Source organism: Nematolebias whitei, chromosome 9 (genome assembly GCF_014905685.2).
Source record: "Nematolebias whitei isolate Nwh7 chromosome 9, NemWhi1, whole genome shotgun sequence".
NCBI lineage: Eukaryota > Metazoa > Chordata > Actinopteri > Cyprinodontiformes > Rivulidae > Nematolebias > Nematolebias whitei.
Window position 1 is genome coordinate 29,453,650 of NC_056506.1, and position 13,509 is coordinate 29,467,158.

General features: G+C 40.8%; 1 protein-coding gene across 1 annotated transcript in view; it reads right to left on the minus strand.

The window, feature by feature from the left end:
- Positions 1–13,509, minus strand: part of phlpp1 (PH domain and leucine rich repeat protein phosphatase 1) — a 62,362-nt gene that overhangs the window by 3,170 nt on the left and 45,683 nt on the right. Inside the window, exons 5-15 of the mRNA XM_037682189.1 lie at positions 9,831–9,977; positions 8,024–8,251; positions 4,634–4,836; positions 4,250–4,310; positions 3,205–3,300; positions 2,487–2,642; positions 2,054–2,254; positions 1,789–1,951; positions 1,578–1,708; positions 1,216–1,329; positions 670–864 (exon numbers count right to left, since the gene is read on the minus strand). Of these exons, the coding sequence (XP_037538117.1) occupies positions 670–864; positions 1,216–1,329; positions 1,578–1,708; positions 1,789–1,951; positions 2,054–2,254; positions 2,487–2,642; positions 3,205–3,300; positions 4,250–4,310; positions 4,634–4,836; positions 8,024–8,251; positions 9,831–9,977 (1,695 nt within the window). The remainder of the gene's footprint in view (positions 1–669; positions 865–1,215; positions 1,330–1,577; positions 1,709–1,788; positions 1,952–2,053; positions 2,255–2,486; positions 2,643–3,204; positions 3,301–4,249; positions 4,311–4,633; positions 4,837–8,023; positions 8,252–9,830; positions 9,978–13,509) is intronic.

Below are 13,509 nucleotides of genomic sequence, written 5' to 3' on the forward strand. Positions count from 1 at the left end.
AGAATAAAGTGGCGACAACATACGTTTTGCTGAATTAGGCTGAAAAAAGTTTAAATGAGTGCAAGAAATGTGGAATTAGCCAAAAAAGCTAAAATTGGCATAAAACAGCTAAATAATAGCTGAAATAGTAGAAAAAAGCAGAAACTTGCATAAATAAACTGAAAGGAGCATAACAAGCCGAAATTAGCAGCAAGAAGTTAGAAGAAGCACAAAACAGCTGGAAAAACAGCTGAAATTAGCAGAGTAGCTGAAAATTTGTTAAATTTGCACAAGAAAGCTGAAAGAAGTTGAAGCAGAACAAAATGTGAATGGAGCAGTAAAAGGTTGTAAACAGATCTAAATATTTGAAGGATGGAAAATGAGCTAAATTAATTTTCTATGAGGAAAAAAAGTGTCAGAAAAGGTTAAATATTTCAAAAAGCTAAAGTTGCACCAAATACCAAAAGTCATAGCACCCTTCTCCTGAACGAGCTGAACGTTTTGATATATGCTTTGTTGAAACAGAGCAAAACTGTGGAATGAGAAAGATGCTAAAAAAAATGTATAGAAGAAAAAAGGATCACGATAGTGTGAATGCTTCATAAACATTCACACAATAAAAACGGCAATGCTGTTGTTTACAAACTCTGTTGTTTACAACCTCTGTTGTTTACAACGTCTGTTGTTTACCTTTGCATGACAAGGAAGGTGTTGGTCATGTAATCCTCTTCACTTTTCGTCTTGTGTAGCTCTTCAGCCAGCACGTCGTTCATTGTGCACTGCAGAAGGTAGGGCACTTCCACGTTCCTGTCTCCATCAAACACACCGTACAGGGCTTCACGACTCCCACAGAAACTGCTCACTGAGAGAGCTGCAACGCAGAGCCTGAAAAAAAAGAAACGAAACAAGAGGCGTGTGCTCTGTGAGCCTTAAAAAGAAATGGACTGTTGGACCACAACGTTTTTCATGATTCATCTGACAATACGCAACAACCTTTATTATCATAGAAAACTTGCTTATAGAGGCTCACCTACATGGGTGAAAAGTGTTGCAAAATGTGTGGATCTACTCAAATATTTTTGTTTTCTAGTTATAATTTATCAAGTGAATGTAAATGATTTATGTCTTAAAAGCAGCAGCGCTTCCTTCATGAGAGTCATGCTGTAGATTAGTGAGGATTCAAAACGCGAACGAGATGAGGGCTGCTTTTTCCTCTGCTCACTGAACAGAACTTACTTGTTCTTCACGCCCGAGGCCTCTGTGTAACCATGACTCCACACAGCAGGCCCACCAGATGCCTCGTTCGATGAAAAGGTTGGAGGTGGATCAATACGAAAACAGCGGATATTACTGGAGGACAAATAAATAAATGAAATGAAACGGATCAAGATCACTGTCTTATGTCGAGGCAAAAAGATTCATAATCTACAGGGAATAGTCCATGATACTTCAAATTAAATTAACTTTTTTTTTTAACTATGACACTTATTGGAAATACAGTTAGACAGATAAAAATAAAATGGATAGTTTTGTAACACTTATAAGTCTACAATAGAGATCTATAAAACAGAAAGACCTGCAGAAAAACAAAAGCATACTTAAGCTGCTCGAGGGTCTTGTGGTCCAGGTTCAGACGTGGGTTGCCCGTGAGGTCCAGCTCCTGAAGCTTCGGAGGCAGATTCTCCGGCAGAGTGATCTCACTCAGCTCGTTGCAGCTCAAATCCACACACTGGCAACAAAAGACAAGACGTCACAGATCTGCACAGAGAGCTGCGCAACCTGAGAGACACCTTCTTGCTGCCGACTTACTTTCATCTCCATCAGCTGCATGACCTCAGGAAAAACCTCGATGGCGTTGGAGTGGGCGATGAGCGTGTGCATTCTTCGACAGTTCATGATGGTGGTGGGAACAGTCTTCAGCATGTTTCCACTCAGGTCAACCTCCTCCAACTCCTCTAACTTGGCCATTTTACTGAAAGACACGGATAAAATGGGTGCGCTGAAGTGCGACTGAACTGTTGGGAGAGTTGAGATTGCTCGTCCGCCATTTAAAGATTGAAAAGTGGTCGTTTACCTGGCTGGGAAGGTCTGAAGGTGGTTGTAGGCCATGTGCAAAACTCGCAGGTGTGTGTGGCCTGTAAGCATGGGCACACACTTGTCTGTCAGCCAGTTATTTGTCAGATAGAGTTCCTGCAAGATGCTGTGGCTTTCCTCCGACAGACAGGATGGCGGCAAATGCTCCAGTTTATTGGCTGACGCGTTCACACATCGCAGGCTGACAAAAAAAGAAAACATACGCACTCAGTTTTTGTTCTCTTTCACAAAAGGATACAAACAAACGGAGGTAAGTCACTCCAGTTATAAATATGTATCAATTAATCTCCTTTGTTTTGCATTTGCCTACCATCCTTACATTTAGTTATCCGGTTTTTAATAATATATATCTTTTTTGATTTTTGCCGCATTCCATAAATAGGTCATCCCTTCCCACTGATGAGTTATGCTACCTGTCGGATTTGAGGAACAGGTTACAGGGAAGTTCCACCAGTTGATTATGCTGAACGTCTAAAACCTCCAGCAGAGGGCGCTCCACTCTTTCAGGCAGCTCCTGCAACTGGTTGTGTCCAGCACTGAGCTTCCTCAGGCTGTTGCTGCAGAACAACCTGCAGCACAGGAGAGATACAGATGGTGGGTGAGCAATGTGAAAAGATAAGCAAGGCAGGAGATAGATAAATAGTCAAATACATGGAGTAGATAGAAGGGAAAAAAAAGGCAGGACAAAAAGATGAGGGTAGGCAGACAAATATTGAAAAGGGGTGAAAATTGGAGTTGGATTGTAAATGTAGAAGAATAGAAGTCCAACTGTAGCAGTGCCTCTAGTGGAAGCTGTGAGTGAAATTTATCATCTTGACACTTATCGGGTAAAAAAAAAAAAAAAAATCCAGGCAATGAGGGGGACCATAGGTAGAAAGGAAAAGAATCCAAGAGAGCAAGGTTGACAGAGTCAATGCAGAACACAGCAGTGGAGGAAGAGGTGCATCTGAAGTGACCTTCTAAAATGCTACACAAAGGGAAGGAGAATGTGTGAAAGATCGGGAGGTTACAGGCTATCGGTGTGATTTATGAGGCTCTATGGGGGATAGATAGGATGCCTGACAAAGGCCAGGGAGAATAATTCTGTGTTGTTCTGCATTTACAGGCACGTTCGTTGTGAGGGAAACTTACCTCGCCGGGAGCGCAGTGACGAGATTGTGGCTCACGTCCAGGACTTCCAGTTTCTTAGCTTCGCACAGCCAGTCTGGCAACGACTCCATGCGGTTCCTGCAGAGGGGTTGATGATGATGATGATGATGAATTATGTGCGGTTTACAAACTGAATTACCAAAAATGGAATATAATGCACCGCAAACAGAAGAGCTTTTCCTGTATTATATAACAGTCGAGCTTCAGATAATTGAGGTCACGGCAGTGCTGTGTTACACTCAAATATACTTTATACATCCTTCAAGATTATTCATTGTGTGACTTTCATAATGCCACTTATGTATAACCTTTAAAATAAAAGTAGATTTTAAGAATCAGCACTCTTTCCATAGCTGTCTACTGACTATTAATATGTCTGATCTGGAAGACATTTCTTCACTTTAGTTTCAGGTTTGATTTTAGGAAACATGAGATCAAGAAAAGATACCTTTACTGTAAAAACGCTAAATCAGTTGTTTTTTTTGTTTTTTTACCCTCACTGAAGACAAAACAATGTTTTTTGCTTTCTGTGTGAATGTAAATGTGCATTTGTCTTTGTTATCATGATATTTCATGAACCAATGGACAAATTTGAATACAACTTGCAGAATATATTCATTGGTTGTACATCCACAACCGATGAACTTTTGGGGGTCAACCATATTCAAGATGTCCGCCACAGCTAACTAACTTTAGAAAATGCTAAAATAATTTAAACAAAAAATGGTACAACTCCAAAAACCCTTACTATAAAATGTTGTGTAGTAGTAGCTGTTATTCCTAACACAAGCACTCAGTGCTAGCACATCTCACGAGCTCTTACATCGCATGAGACGGTGCATAACGTCATTTCCGAGGTTTGACCAGAACTCTGGAAACTTCTCAGCATAAAAGGATGTAAGAGTTTAAAACTACGACATGAAAGGTGATGGGCTATATGTGCATTCCTTAAAACAATGCTTGACCTTTAATTTATAATGCATTCCTTGTTTGTGACACACAAAAATACTTTAGGAGTTACTCTCACCTCGAGATATCCATGTAAGTAAGATTGGAGGGCACAGGGTTGACATCCAGCTGCCCTACCTCTGTGGAGAGAAATCCAAACAAATTAACCTACAGCAAGGACGGACTAATACAGAAGAAGAAGGAGACTATTTAAAATGGGAAGATCAGTGATGACAAGTTAGAACGGATTGATGGAGAGACACAATTAGATGGCTGCATTGATGAGAGATATTGACATATGCGAACAGAGGAGCATGAGAGCAACATTTAAGAGGACACGTTTATATCCAAGGTTTATAGAGGAGAAAGTCAATTGCAGGTGAAATGAATGGTAAATTCCTTTTCTTATTTATAGCCATGGATGATGATGCGGGTGCTCTCAAGTCCTGTGCGAAACACCCACCGTTGTTGGAGGCGTAGATGCCTTTGAGCAAGCAACCCTTGACTTTGAGACTGGTGATGCGGTTCCTCTCGCAGTGAAGAATCTCCAGCCGGGGAAAGACAGAGGCGTCCAATTCCATCAGCCTGTTATCCCTCACGTCCAGCTGGGTGACATGCCTCAGCAGCTCAGGCTCGTCCGGCACCATGACGGAGATCTTATTCAACCTAGCAGAGCAGGTGGAGACGAGGCAAAGGTTCAACTCCAAGTAGATCATTAGTTTAGAGCTCAGAGGTTTCAAATTATTTAAACATTTTCGAGAAAAAAAATCTGAAGCAAAAGCCCATAGCAGTTACCAAATGATATATACCGTATTTTCCAGCCTATAAGTCGCATCTGTCAAAAAATGTCTAATAATTTGGAAAAATCCATAAATATGTTGCTTCGCCATATAAGTTGCATTTATTATGCGTCACTAATGGCACGTCGCGTTTGTTACACGTCACCGCTGACAACTCAGAAATGTGGGCCGGCGTTATACCAAAAATCGATTGGCTGCCAAATGGCAGCCGCTGGAGCGTGCACAGGAGGACTTTAACAAGAATTTAACAAGATTAACGCTTAAAAATGATTATTTGTTTGCTCGAAATTATAGTAAATGTGTGTCTCCGTCTAACTTTTGCTTAATAAATACACTCTGACGATCAAATCCTCAGGTGTGGTGCCAAAGACTTTTAAACATGCTGCTGTCGAGCCCCTCCTGAAAAAACCTAACCTTGACCCCTCAGTCATGTCCAACTTCTGGCCTGTCTCCAGACTCCCATTCACCTCTAAACTACTGGAAAAAATTGTGGAGTCTCAGTTGAAACAGTTTTTGGGGATCACGCTATCCTTGAGTTATTCCAATCTGGCTTCAAATCTCTCCATAGCACTGAAACTGCTCTACTGAAGGTTTTTAATGACATTTTCATATCCACAGACGCAGGTGATTCTGTGCTGCTTGTCCTATTGGACCTTACATCTGCTTTTGACACCATCGACCACAATATCCTCATTTCTAGACTGGAGCAGTGGGTGGGCATCACAGGGTCAGCCCTTAAATGGTTTGGGTCCTACCTCTCTGACAGAACCTTCTGTGTCAATATCAAAGATTTTAGTTCGGCATCGACCGCACTCCAGTGGGGGGTACCGCAGGGGTCCATCCTCGGTCCCCTTCTCTTTTCTTTATACCTGCTGCCACTAGGTGCTATCTTCCGCAAACACGACATACCCTTTCATTTCTATGCCGATGATTGCCAAATTTACTTCCCCCTGAGGCACAGAGGCACACGCTCTATTCAGCCTCTTCTTGACTGCCTGGCTGACATCCGGGACTGGATGGCTTTAAACTTCTTAAGCTTCAATGAGAAGAAGTCTGAAGTCATGCTGTTCCATCCCAGTGGCTCACTCATGAACCATGACATTGACCTTTTCTCTCTAGCCCCGCTAGAGAAACAAAAGGTGACTAATCTGGGGGTGATAATGGACCCGTCCTTAAAACTCAACAGTCAGAAAACATGATGGTCAAATCCTGTTTTTTTCAGCTGAGACGGCTGTCTAAGCTGAAGCCTATACTCTCCAAAAAGAACCTCGAGACAGTGATCCACGCCTTCATAACATCTAGGCTTGATTACTGCAATTCACTTCTGTTTGGAATCAGTCAGTCCTCCATTGCTCGTCTACAACTGGTCCAAAATGCTGCAGCCCGATTTTTAACTGGTACAGGCTATAGAGAGCACATCACGCCAGTTTTGGCCTCCCTGCACTGGCTACCCATTCACCTTCGGATCCATTTCAAAATTCTCATGTATGTTTTTAAATCACTGAACAGTTCCGCCCCATCCTATCTCACTGATCTTCTGCAGCCATATGTCCCACCGCGCTCTCTGAGGTCAGCAGACCAGATGCTTCTCTCAGTCCCAGAAACCCGTCGTAAGCTCAGAGGTGACAGGGCTTTCTCTGTTGCAGGTCCACGACTGTGGAATGAGTTGCCACTGAGTGTCCGGCAGGCTCCCACACTCTCAGTCTTTAAGTCTCGCTTGAAGACCCACTTCTATTCGCTTGCCTTTAACACGGTGTGATTTGTTTTGGTCCGGTCTGTTCTCTACTCTGTTGGCCATTTTAGTTAGCTTCTGCTGCTATTTGTATCTGTATTTCTATTTTATGTTTTCCTGTCTGCTGTGCATGTTTGGTTATTTTGTACAGCACTTTGGTTGGCCTTGTTGCTGTTTTAAGTGCTATATAAATAAATTGGTATGGTATGGTATGGTAAATCAGTTGCATTTCAAAAGCCGATTTGCGGAAGCGGGAGCGCACAGATGGACGACTCGCTGTGCATTCCTTCAAAATTTAACGAGATAAACACCTAAAAACAATTATTTGTTTGCTCAAAATTATAGTAAAGGTGTGCCTCATTAGAACTTTTCCTTAATAAAAGGACTTTAACAGTCAAATCAGCTGTATTTCAAAAGTATTTGTAGCCTTGTTGCTCCGGGAGTGCGCAGAAGGAGGAAATAAGGAAGGAGGAACGCTGCGCGATGCGCATTTCTTCAAAATGTAACAAGATAAGCACCTAAAACAATTATTTGTTTGCTTGACATTACAGAAAGGTGTGTCTCAGTTGAACTTTGACTTAATAAATGTACTTCAATGGTCAAATTAGCTGCATTTTGCCAGGGCGGCGTGGGGAAATGAAGCTGATTTGACAGTTGCTCCAGCTGGACAAAGGTGGCAGGGTACGGCAAACTGATTGTGTCATTAACAGCCACTTTTACCTACTACATGACACAACGGCATACCATACTACTCGAGTGCCATCTAGCGGCTGAAAATGGTAGTGTTCAATATTTTCAATGTCAGAATGAATGAAAACAGTCATGTCTCAGCCAAAAATTGGTTTATAAATATGGGAAAAATCCATAAATATGTCGCTTTGGCGTATAAGTCACAGGGTATGCAAATTATGCAAAAAGCTGTGACTTATAGGCCAGAAAATACGATATATTTTAATGCAAACTTTTATGCTTCTTCAAGCCAAGTGGAATTGAGTAAAGCATTAACAATAAAATAGTGCAAGTCATTCCAGCTCAGTGTTTTCCCAGACAATGAGAAGACACCTGATGGGGCCACTGCAGGCAAATGATTACTTGATTTTGTGCTGTTTAACAGTCTGGTTGTGTGACAGCCTCCTCAGAGTGTTTTTCTCTCCCATAATTAGTCAAATAAAGTGTCAGTGAGTGCAGTGGTAAGTACAAGCATGGCCAGTGATTTAAGTGCAGCGTGTTCTGAAGACCAAGTTGACAGCGACCATTAATAGAATGTCAGCTGCGCTAACAATAACTTGTTAAGTAAGTGTGTGAGTGTGCAGTCTCATACCTTAGATCAATGTGTTTGACGTGAAGCAGCCTGAAATTCTGCAGGGTGAGTGTCTCCAGATGGTTACCGGCCATGCAAAGCTTCTCCATGGAGGGCAGCCGCTCAAGCACCTGTGGCACGTGGTCGAAGTGGTTGAAGGACAGGCCTAAATAGCTCAGCCTCTGCAGGGAACCCAGCTCAGCAGGCAGGTCACTCAGACTGTTGCCATCCAACAGGAAGGTCTGCAAACTGAGACAAGAATAAATGTCCTTATTAGTCTCCTAAAGTAAAAGGGTTCTGAATCCATAATCAGTCAAATTAATGTCCAGCAGATGGCAGCAGCAAAACTGATACCCTACTGGCGACTTCAGGAATTTACAGGCATACCAGATGAGATGTGCAGATTATCTTCTCATCTTGACCACTCTCAACCCTGCATACCAGTGAGTCTGGTTTCAAATGAGGTCAGAATTTCAAGGACATGCACAATCAAATTGTCAGCACTGATCTAAATACTAAATAACTCCCATTATCCCAAATATTGGTGGGGTAAAAAACCCAAATAATGTAGACTTTAGTTGATATTAAAAAGATTGTTTTCAAGAAATATTTTTCCAAATATAGATGGAGTGAGATTATACTGCACTGTATCTAAAAACTGACAAAAGTAAAAATATAAATTAAAATAAATAAATTAAACTAGCAATCTTTGAAGTAATGGATATTGCCTGCCCTCCTTGCATGCTAGTATTTCAATTAAAATCTTGCTTAATCTGATTATGTGTTGGGGATGACTCTCAACAACTACCACACCAAATTGTAGCTCAACGTCTGTACAATTGACTGAGTTCTAGCCATTTTTGTGTTTGCTAAGCTCAGTTAACTATGGTGGCCATCTTGAAAGGAGCTCATTCTAAAAACTAATCAGTTATAGATGCTCATCCAATGATTATTTTACGAGTTTCTTTATAATCGGTTGGTACATGGTACACAGGTACATGAGATAATTTGCTAACAGAAACAAACCAATACAATCCCAGACACATGGACAAAGGACATAGCAAGATGACGCACCACCATGAAAGGAGGGCAACAATGAAGAAATTGTACTGAAATTTATAAAAACCTAGATCCATTTTATTAGACACAATTAATGGGTCAAAATGAATTTACTTTTTATTGTGTCTTTGAGAGGGTACAAAGCAGCATCAGTTTCTTTGACCTCTACTTTTCTTCATCTTTATCTTTTTCCACCTTCTCATCGCCCCCCCCCCCCTTTGTTAAAACAATACCACTTCCATCTTCAATAAGCTTACAGTAACTCACTGCACATCCTTTCCAGTCTGGTCTGTCCTAAGACAACACTCCATTACTGAGGTAAACTGTCACTTGTGAAACTCATACACTTGGCAAACTATGATGTTTGCTTATAAACTGAAACAAGCAAAGTACTTTTTTTCTGCAAGGTAACTCCCACATTTGGCTGTGTAACCGTTTCTCACTGAAACAGGTTATAATGTGGTCCGTTGTTCAAAAGACTTCATGGTCACCTAGCCCTGAGTCTACTGTACATCAATGCAAACAAACACTGACTCCTGTTAGCAGAAAGGATCTGTGATAGAGTTGGGAAATTACTTGCATGTCAAGCAGCTAAAAACAGAAAGTAGAACAAAAAACACAAAACAAAAAGTTAAAAACTCCACTAAACCTGCTAAATCAGGTACAGGAAGTCTCTGAGGCAACAGGAAGAAAACAAATAATTTTCTTGGCTTTCAGTCATTGTTTAAATTCTCCAATTTGTTTTGTGTTTACCACTGTTGTTACATACTTGGTCATGGCTCCCACAGAGCTGGGGACTGAAGCCAGGTAGTTACAGCTGAGGTTGACCTCCGTCAGGGTGGGGATGTCACAGATGGCCAGTGGGAACTGACCGAGGTGGTTGTTGGACAGGTTGAGGCTGCGAAGACGAGAAAACCTGGAGACGAAGAGATGGAGGAGAGAAATATAATTAAAGCACATGCTCGCATCTTGTAAACATTAATACTGCAAGTGGGTATAACATACTCATGAATACATTCATGAGTACTGAAGGAAAGTGTTGCCTACAACCCACTTTTGGACTAAGCACAACAAGAGTCAAAGCTGTCCTAATGATGCCAAACCTTCATATTTGGTTGTTGAGCAAACAAGCAGTGCACGTGTGCCAGTGTTGTTCATTAAAACACCAGGAGCCAGTGGCATTCAGACAGTGTGCCCTCCTATGGCATACTACCAACCTTCACAAGAGTTGGACCCTCAGGGAGGAGGGAGAGCAAAAAACAAAGTGAACTGTGCAAAACAACTCTATTTATCCATCTACACACACAACCTTTTATCATCTGTCACTGAGAGAGCAGTGCAGGACTCCACACAGGAGCAGCTGCTGATGCAAACCCTTGATTTTTTTACACTATGTACACAAGCTATGCACACATTCGCACAGTGGATTATGATGATGGAGATAACCAAGATGCCAGAATTATTGATTAGGTTGGCTGAGCAATTCCAACTGAGGGTGACCCCTGCCTTCAGTGGGGGGATATTTTCCATTGAATTGACTTGTTCAAACTAAGCAAGGGTAAACCTGTATTTAGATTCTGTGTCTGATTTATGAAAATTGAATAAATTGGGCACATGGTCATTGTTCAGATCTAAACGAGTTATAGAGTACTAATAAGATTCAATATGTTTTTAATTTCCTACATATTTAGTTTCAGACTCAGCTTTGGCTCAGGGCTTTTTTAACCTTTATTAATCTATAAAGACAGCAATCAAAACTAAAACTAAAATAAAGCTTTGGATATAGGATAACTATGAATATCTTTAACTATTTGATTATTTTATAGTTGTGCTTTTTAGCCTTGTTTAGTTGTGTGAATGTGTATATATACATACACACATGCACACACGCACACATACATACATACATATACATACACATACATTCATACTCCAGTGACAGTAATTTCTGTCTGAAAGGCAAATGACAGCCAAGTGGGGATTTATCCAGACACTTTTTGACCCTCATTAACCTTTTGTTCTGCTGCCTTTTTTGCATTTAACAAAACAAGTAAACACTGTGATAAAAGTGGAAAAGACAAAATCTGTGAATAACTGAGACCCAGATATTTCTCTAAGATGCTTTTACAGGGCAAAAAGAATCATCCATCCATTATTTTACCTGCTTCTTCCTTTCCAGGTCACTGGTGCCCATGTCCATGGTGCAGGAGATGGAATACGCAATGACCATCACAGGGCCACATAGACACAGAAGAAACAAACAACCATTCACTCTCTCACTCACATCTAGGGACAATTTAGAGTTACCAATCAGCCTAACATGCACATTTTGGATTGTGGAAGGAGACAAGAGTATCTGGGGAAAACCCACGCATGCACAGAGAGAACATGCGAACTCCACCCAGAAAGGACCCTGACCAAAAATCTGTAAATATAGCTGCTACAATCCTCATTTGAACTAAAAATGTAACAGGTGAAAACACTAAAACTACCTGAAGCTTAAGGAATTCATCTTTTTAAATGAATGAATGAATGAAAAAAAAAATAAATAAATAAATAAATAAAATAAGATAAGATAGAACTTTACTGATCCCACAGGAAATTGATATTTACTTAATTGCCTTTTTAATAGCAAATGGTCAGTTTTAATGACCTTGTTGTTAGTTTAACGTGACGTCTACATTAATCAAACATGCCTATATGTGTCATAATTAGTGTTGTTTAAAGCTGTTGTCTGTCTTGACGAGGACTCTCTTGTAAAAAAGGGATTTTAAATCTCAAGAGTCCCATTCCTGGTTAAATGAAGGTTTAAATACGGGTAAAAAACATCATTGCAGATAGTTATTTAACACTGTGTTTATAGCTTATTCAGCTGAAATGTATGGTAATTGCTCCTAAAATAACCATTATTTCAAGTGTCCAGCCAAGAATTATACATTTATCAGCTTCATTTATAGCTGTTGTGAGCAGCTGCTCTGTTTTGGATAAATCTCTGATAAACCCATAATAGAGAGTCTGCCAAGTCCCAAACAGAAAGACAGTAAAACTTTAATCCTTTCACTCAGGTCAGCCCTATATCATCTACTGTATATTTGTCTCGTTTCTACCACTCTGTCTTTTCTTCTTCAATTCTATGACATTTGTGCTCACCAAAGCAGCCTTAACGATCATTCATGTGTAAACAAAACAGGCCAAAGGTCCAACTTCATGCACAGAACATTAGCCATTCCTCTAATTGACGAGTGACCTCTGTCTCAAAGCGAAATTCATGTTGGGAACGCAAGTCCTAGACTAGAGGAAAGAGCCAATATACCGGTACTAGGAAGCTGATTAGGCATATCTGATTGGCAAATCACCCACTAGTTTGTATTTGGACCAAAAGATAAAGAGAGAAGAGAAGGGGAAAGGCATCAAGCCTCAAACTGAAAAAACAAAAGCCAAAAACTGAGCATGGCTGAGCAGGCTCTCACACTGCAGTGCACACCAACACACATACAACCACCATCATCGAGGTGACACGCAATGTAGCATTGTTCTTGACTACAGCTATTTTGACACAACTTTCTCAGGGGAAAGCTGGTACTCAACTGTGCTGCATGTTTCTGTCAAGATCCCACGATTTTCAGCAGAACTATTCATCTCTTTCTCATTACTGACCTCCTTTTCTGTCATGCTGGGTCAAATGCGGATGAGCCTACTTAGGTTTGGCAACGCTAAATAGATACTATCTCCCCTTGACCAGCAGGGGAGCAGCACAGCCTTCACTCAGTTATAAACTAGTTGTTTCTGCTTATGTCATCTTCTTTTAAACACGAGTCATTATCCTGAGGATTACAAAAAAAAACCTTAATAAAGATGAGTCAAAATAAAAGTACTGTGGCGGGGATGCATAAAACCCTGACCACATTCATCTGGAAGATGCAGCAGACGGCGCATGCAAGATTATACACGCACAGCCGTACAAACACTAATTTCTAGAGTGCAGCTAAATTAAACAAAAAAAAAAAAAAGAGCTAAAACAAAGAATGTCATACTGTATTAAGACTTTCTATGCACTGACCCTAAATCTGTAACCTGCAGCAAAAGTTTCAGTTGCATACAAGCGAGCAGCTCTTACACACTCCATTCTGCATAGAGCTAACACAGGCACCAGATCTACACAATTTATTTGGTAAATATCATACTTCTACTAATCTTTACAAAGAGACAATGGAAGGTGTACAAGTGCATGTATAAGTACTCATACACACACACACGACCACACATGCAGTATACAGTATCTTGCCTGTGGTCTTTAATCTAGGACCATGATAAGCATGCAGCAGATGGTGACCACAGAGAGACAGAGTGAGAGAGGCCAGGAATATTAAAAGCTTCCCTGCAGACTCGTGTATCCTTCTGTGCTCTGGGATCTTTTGGGCTAGCCTGGTACAGCCCTGACGTTATCA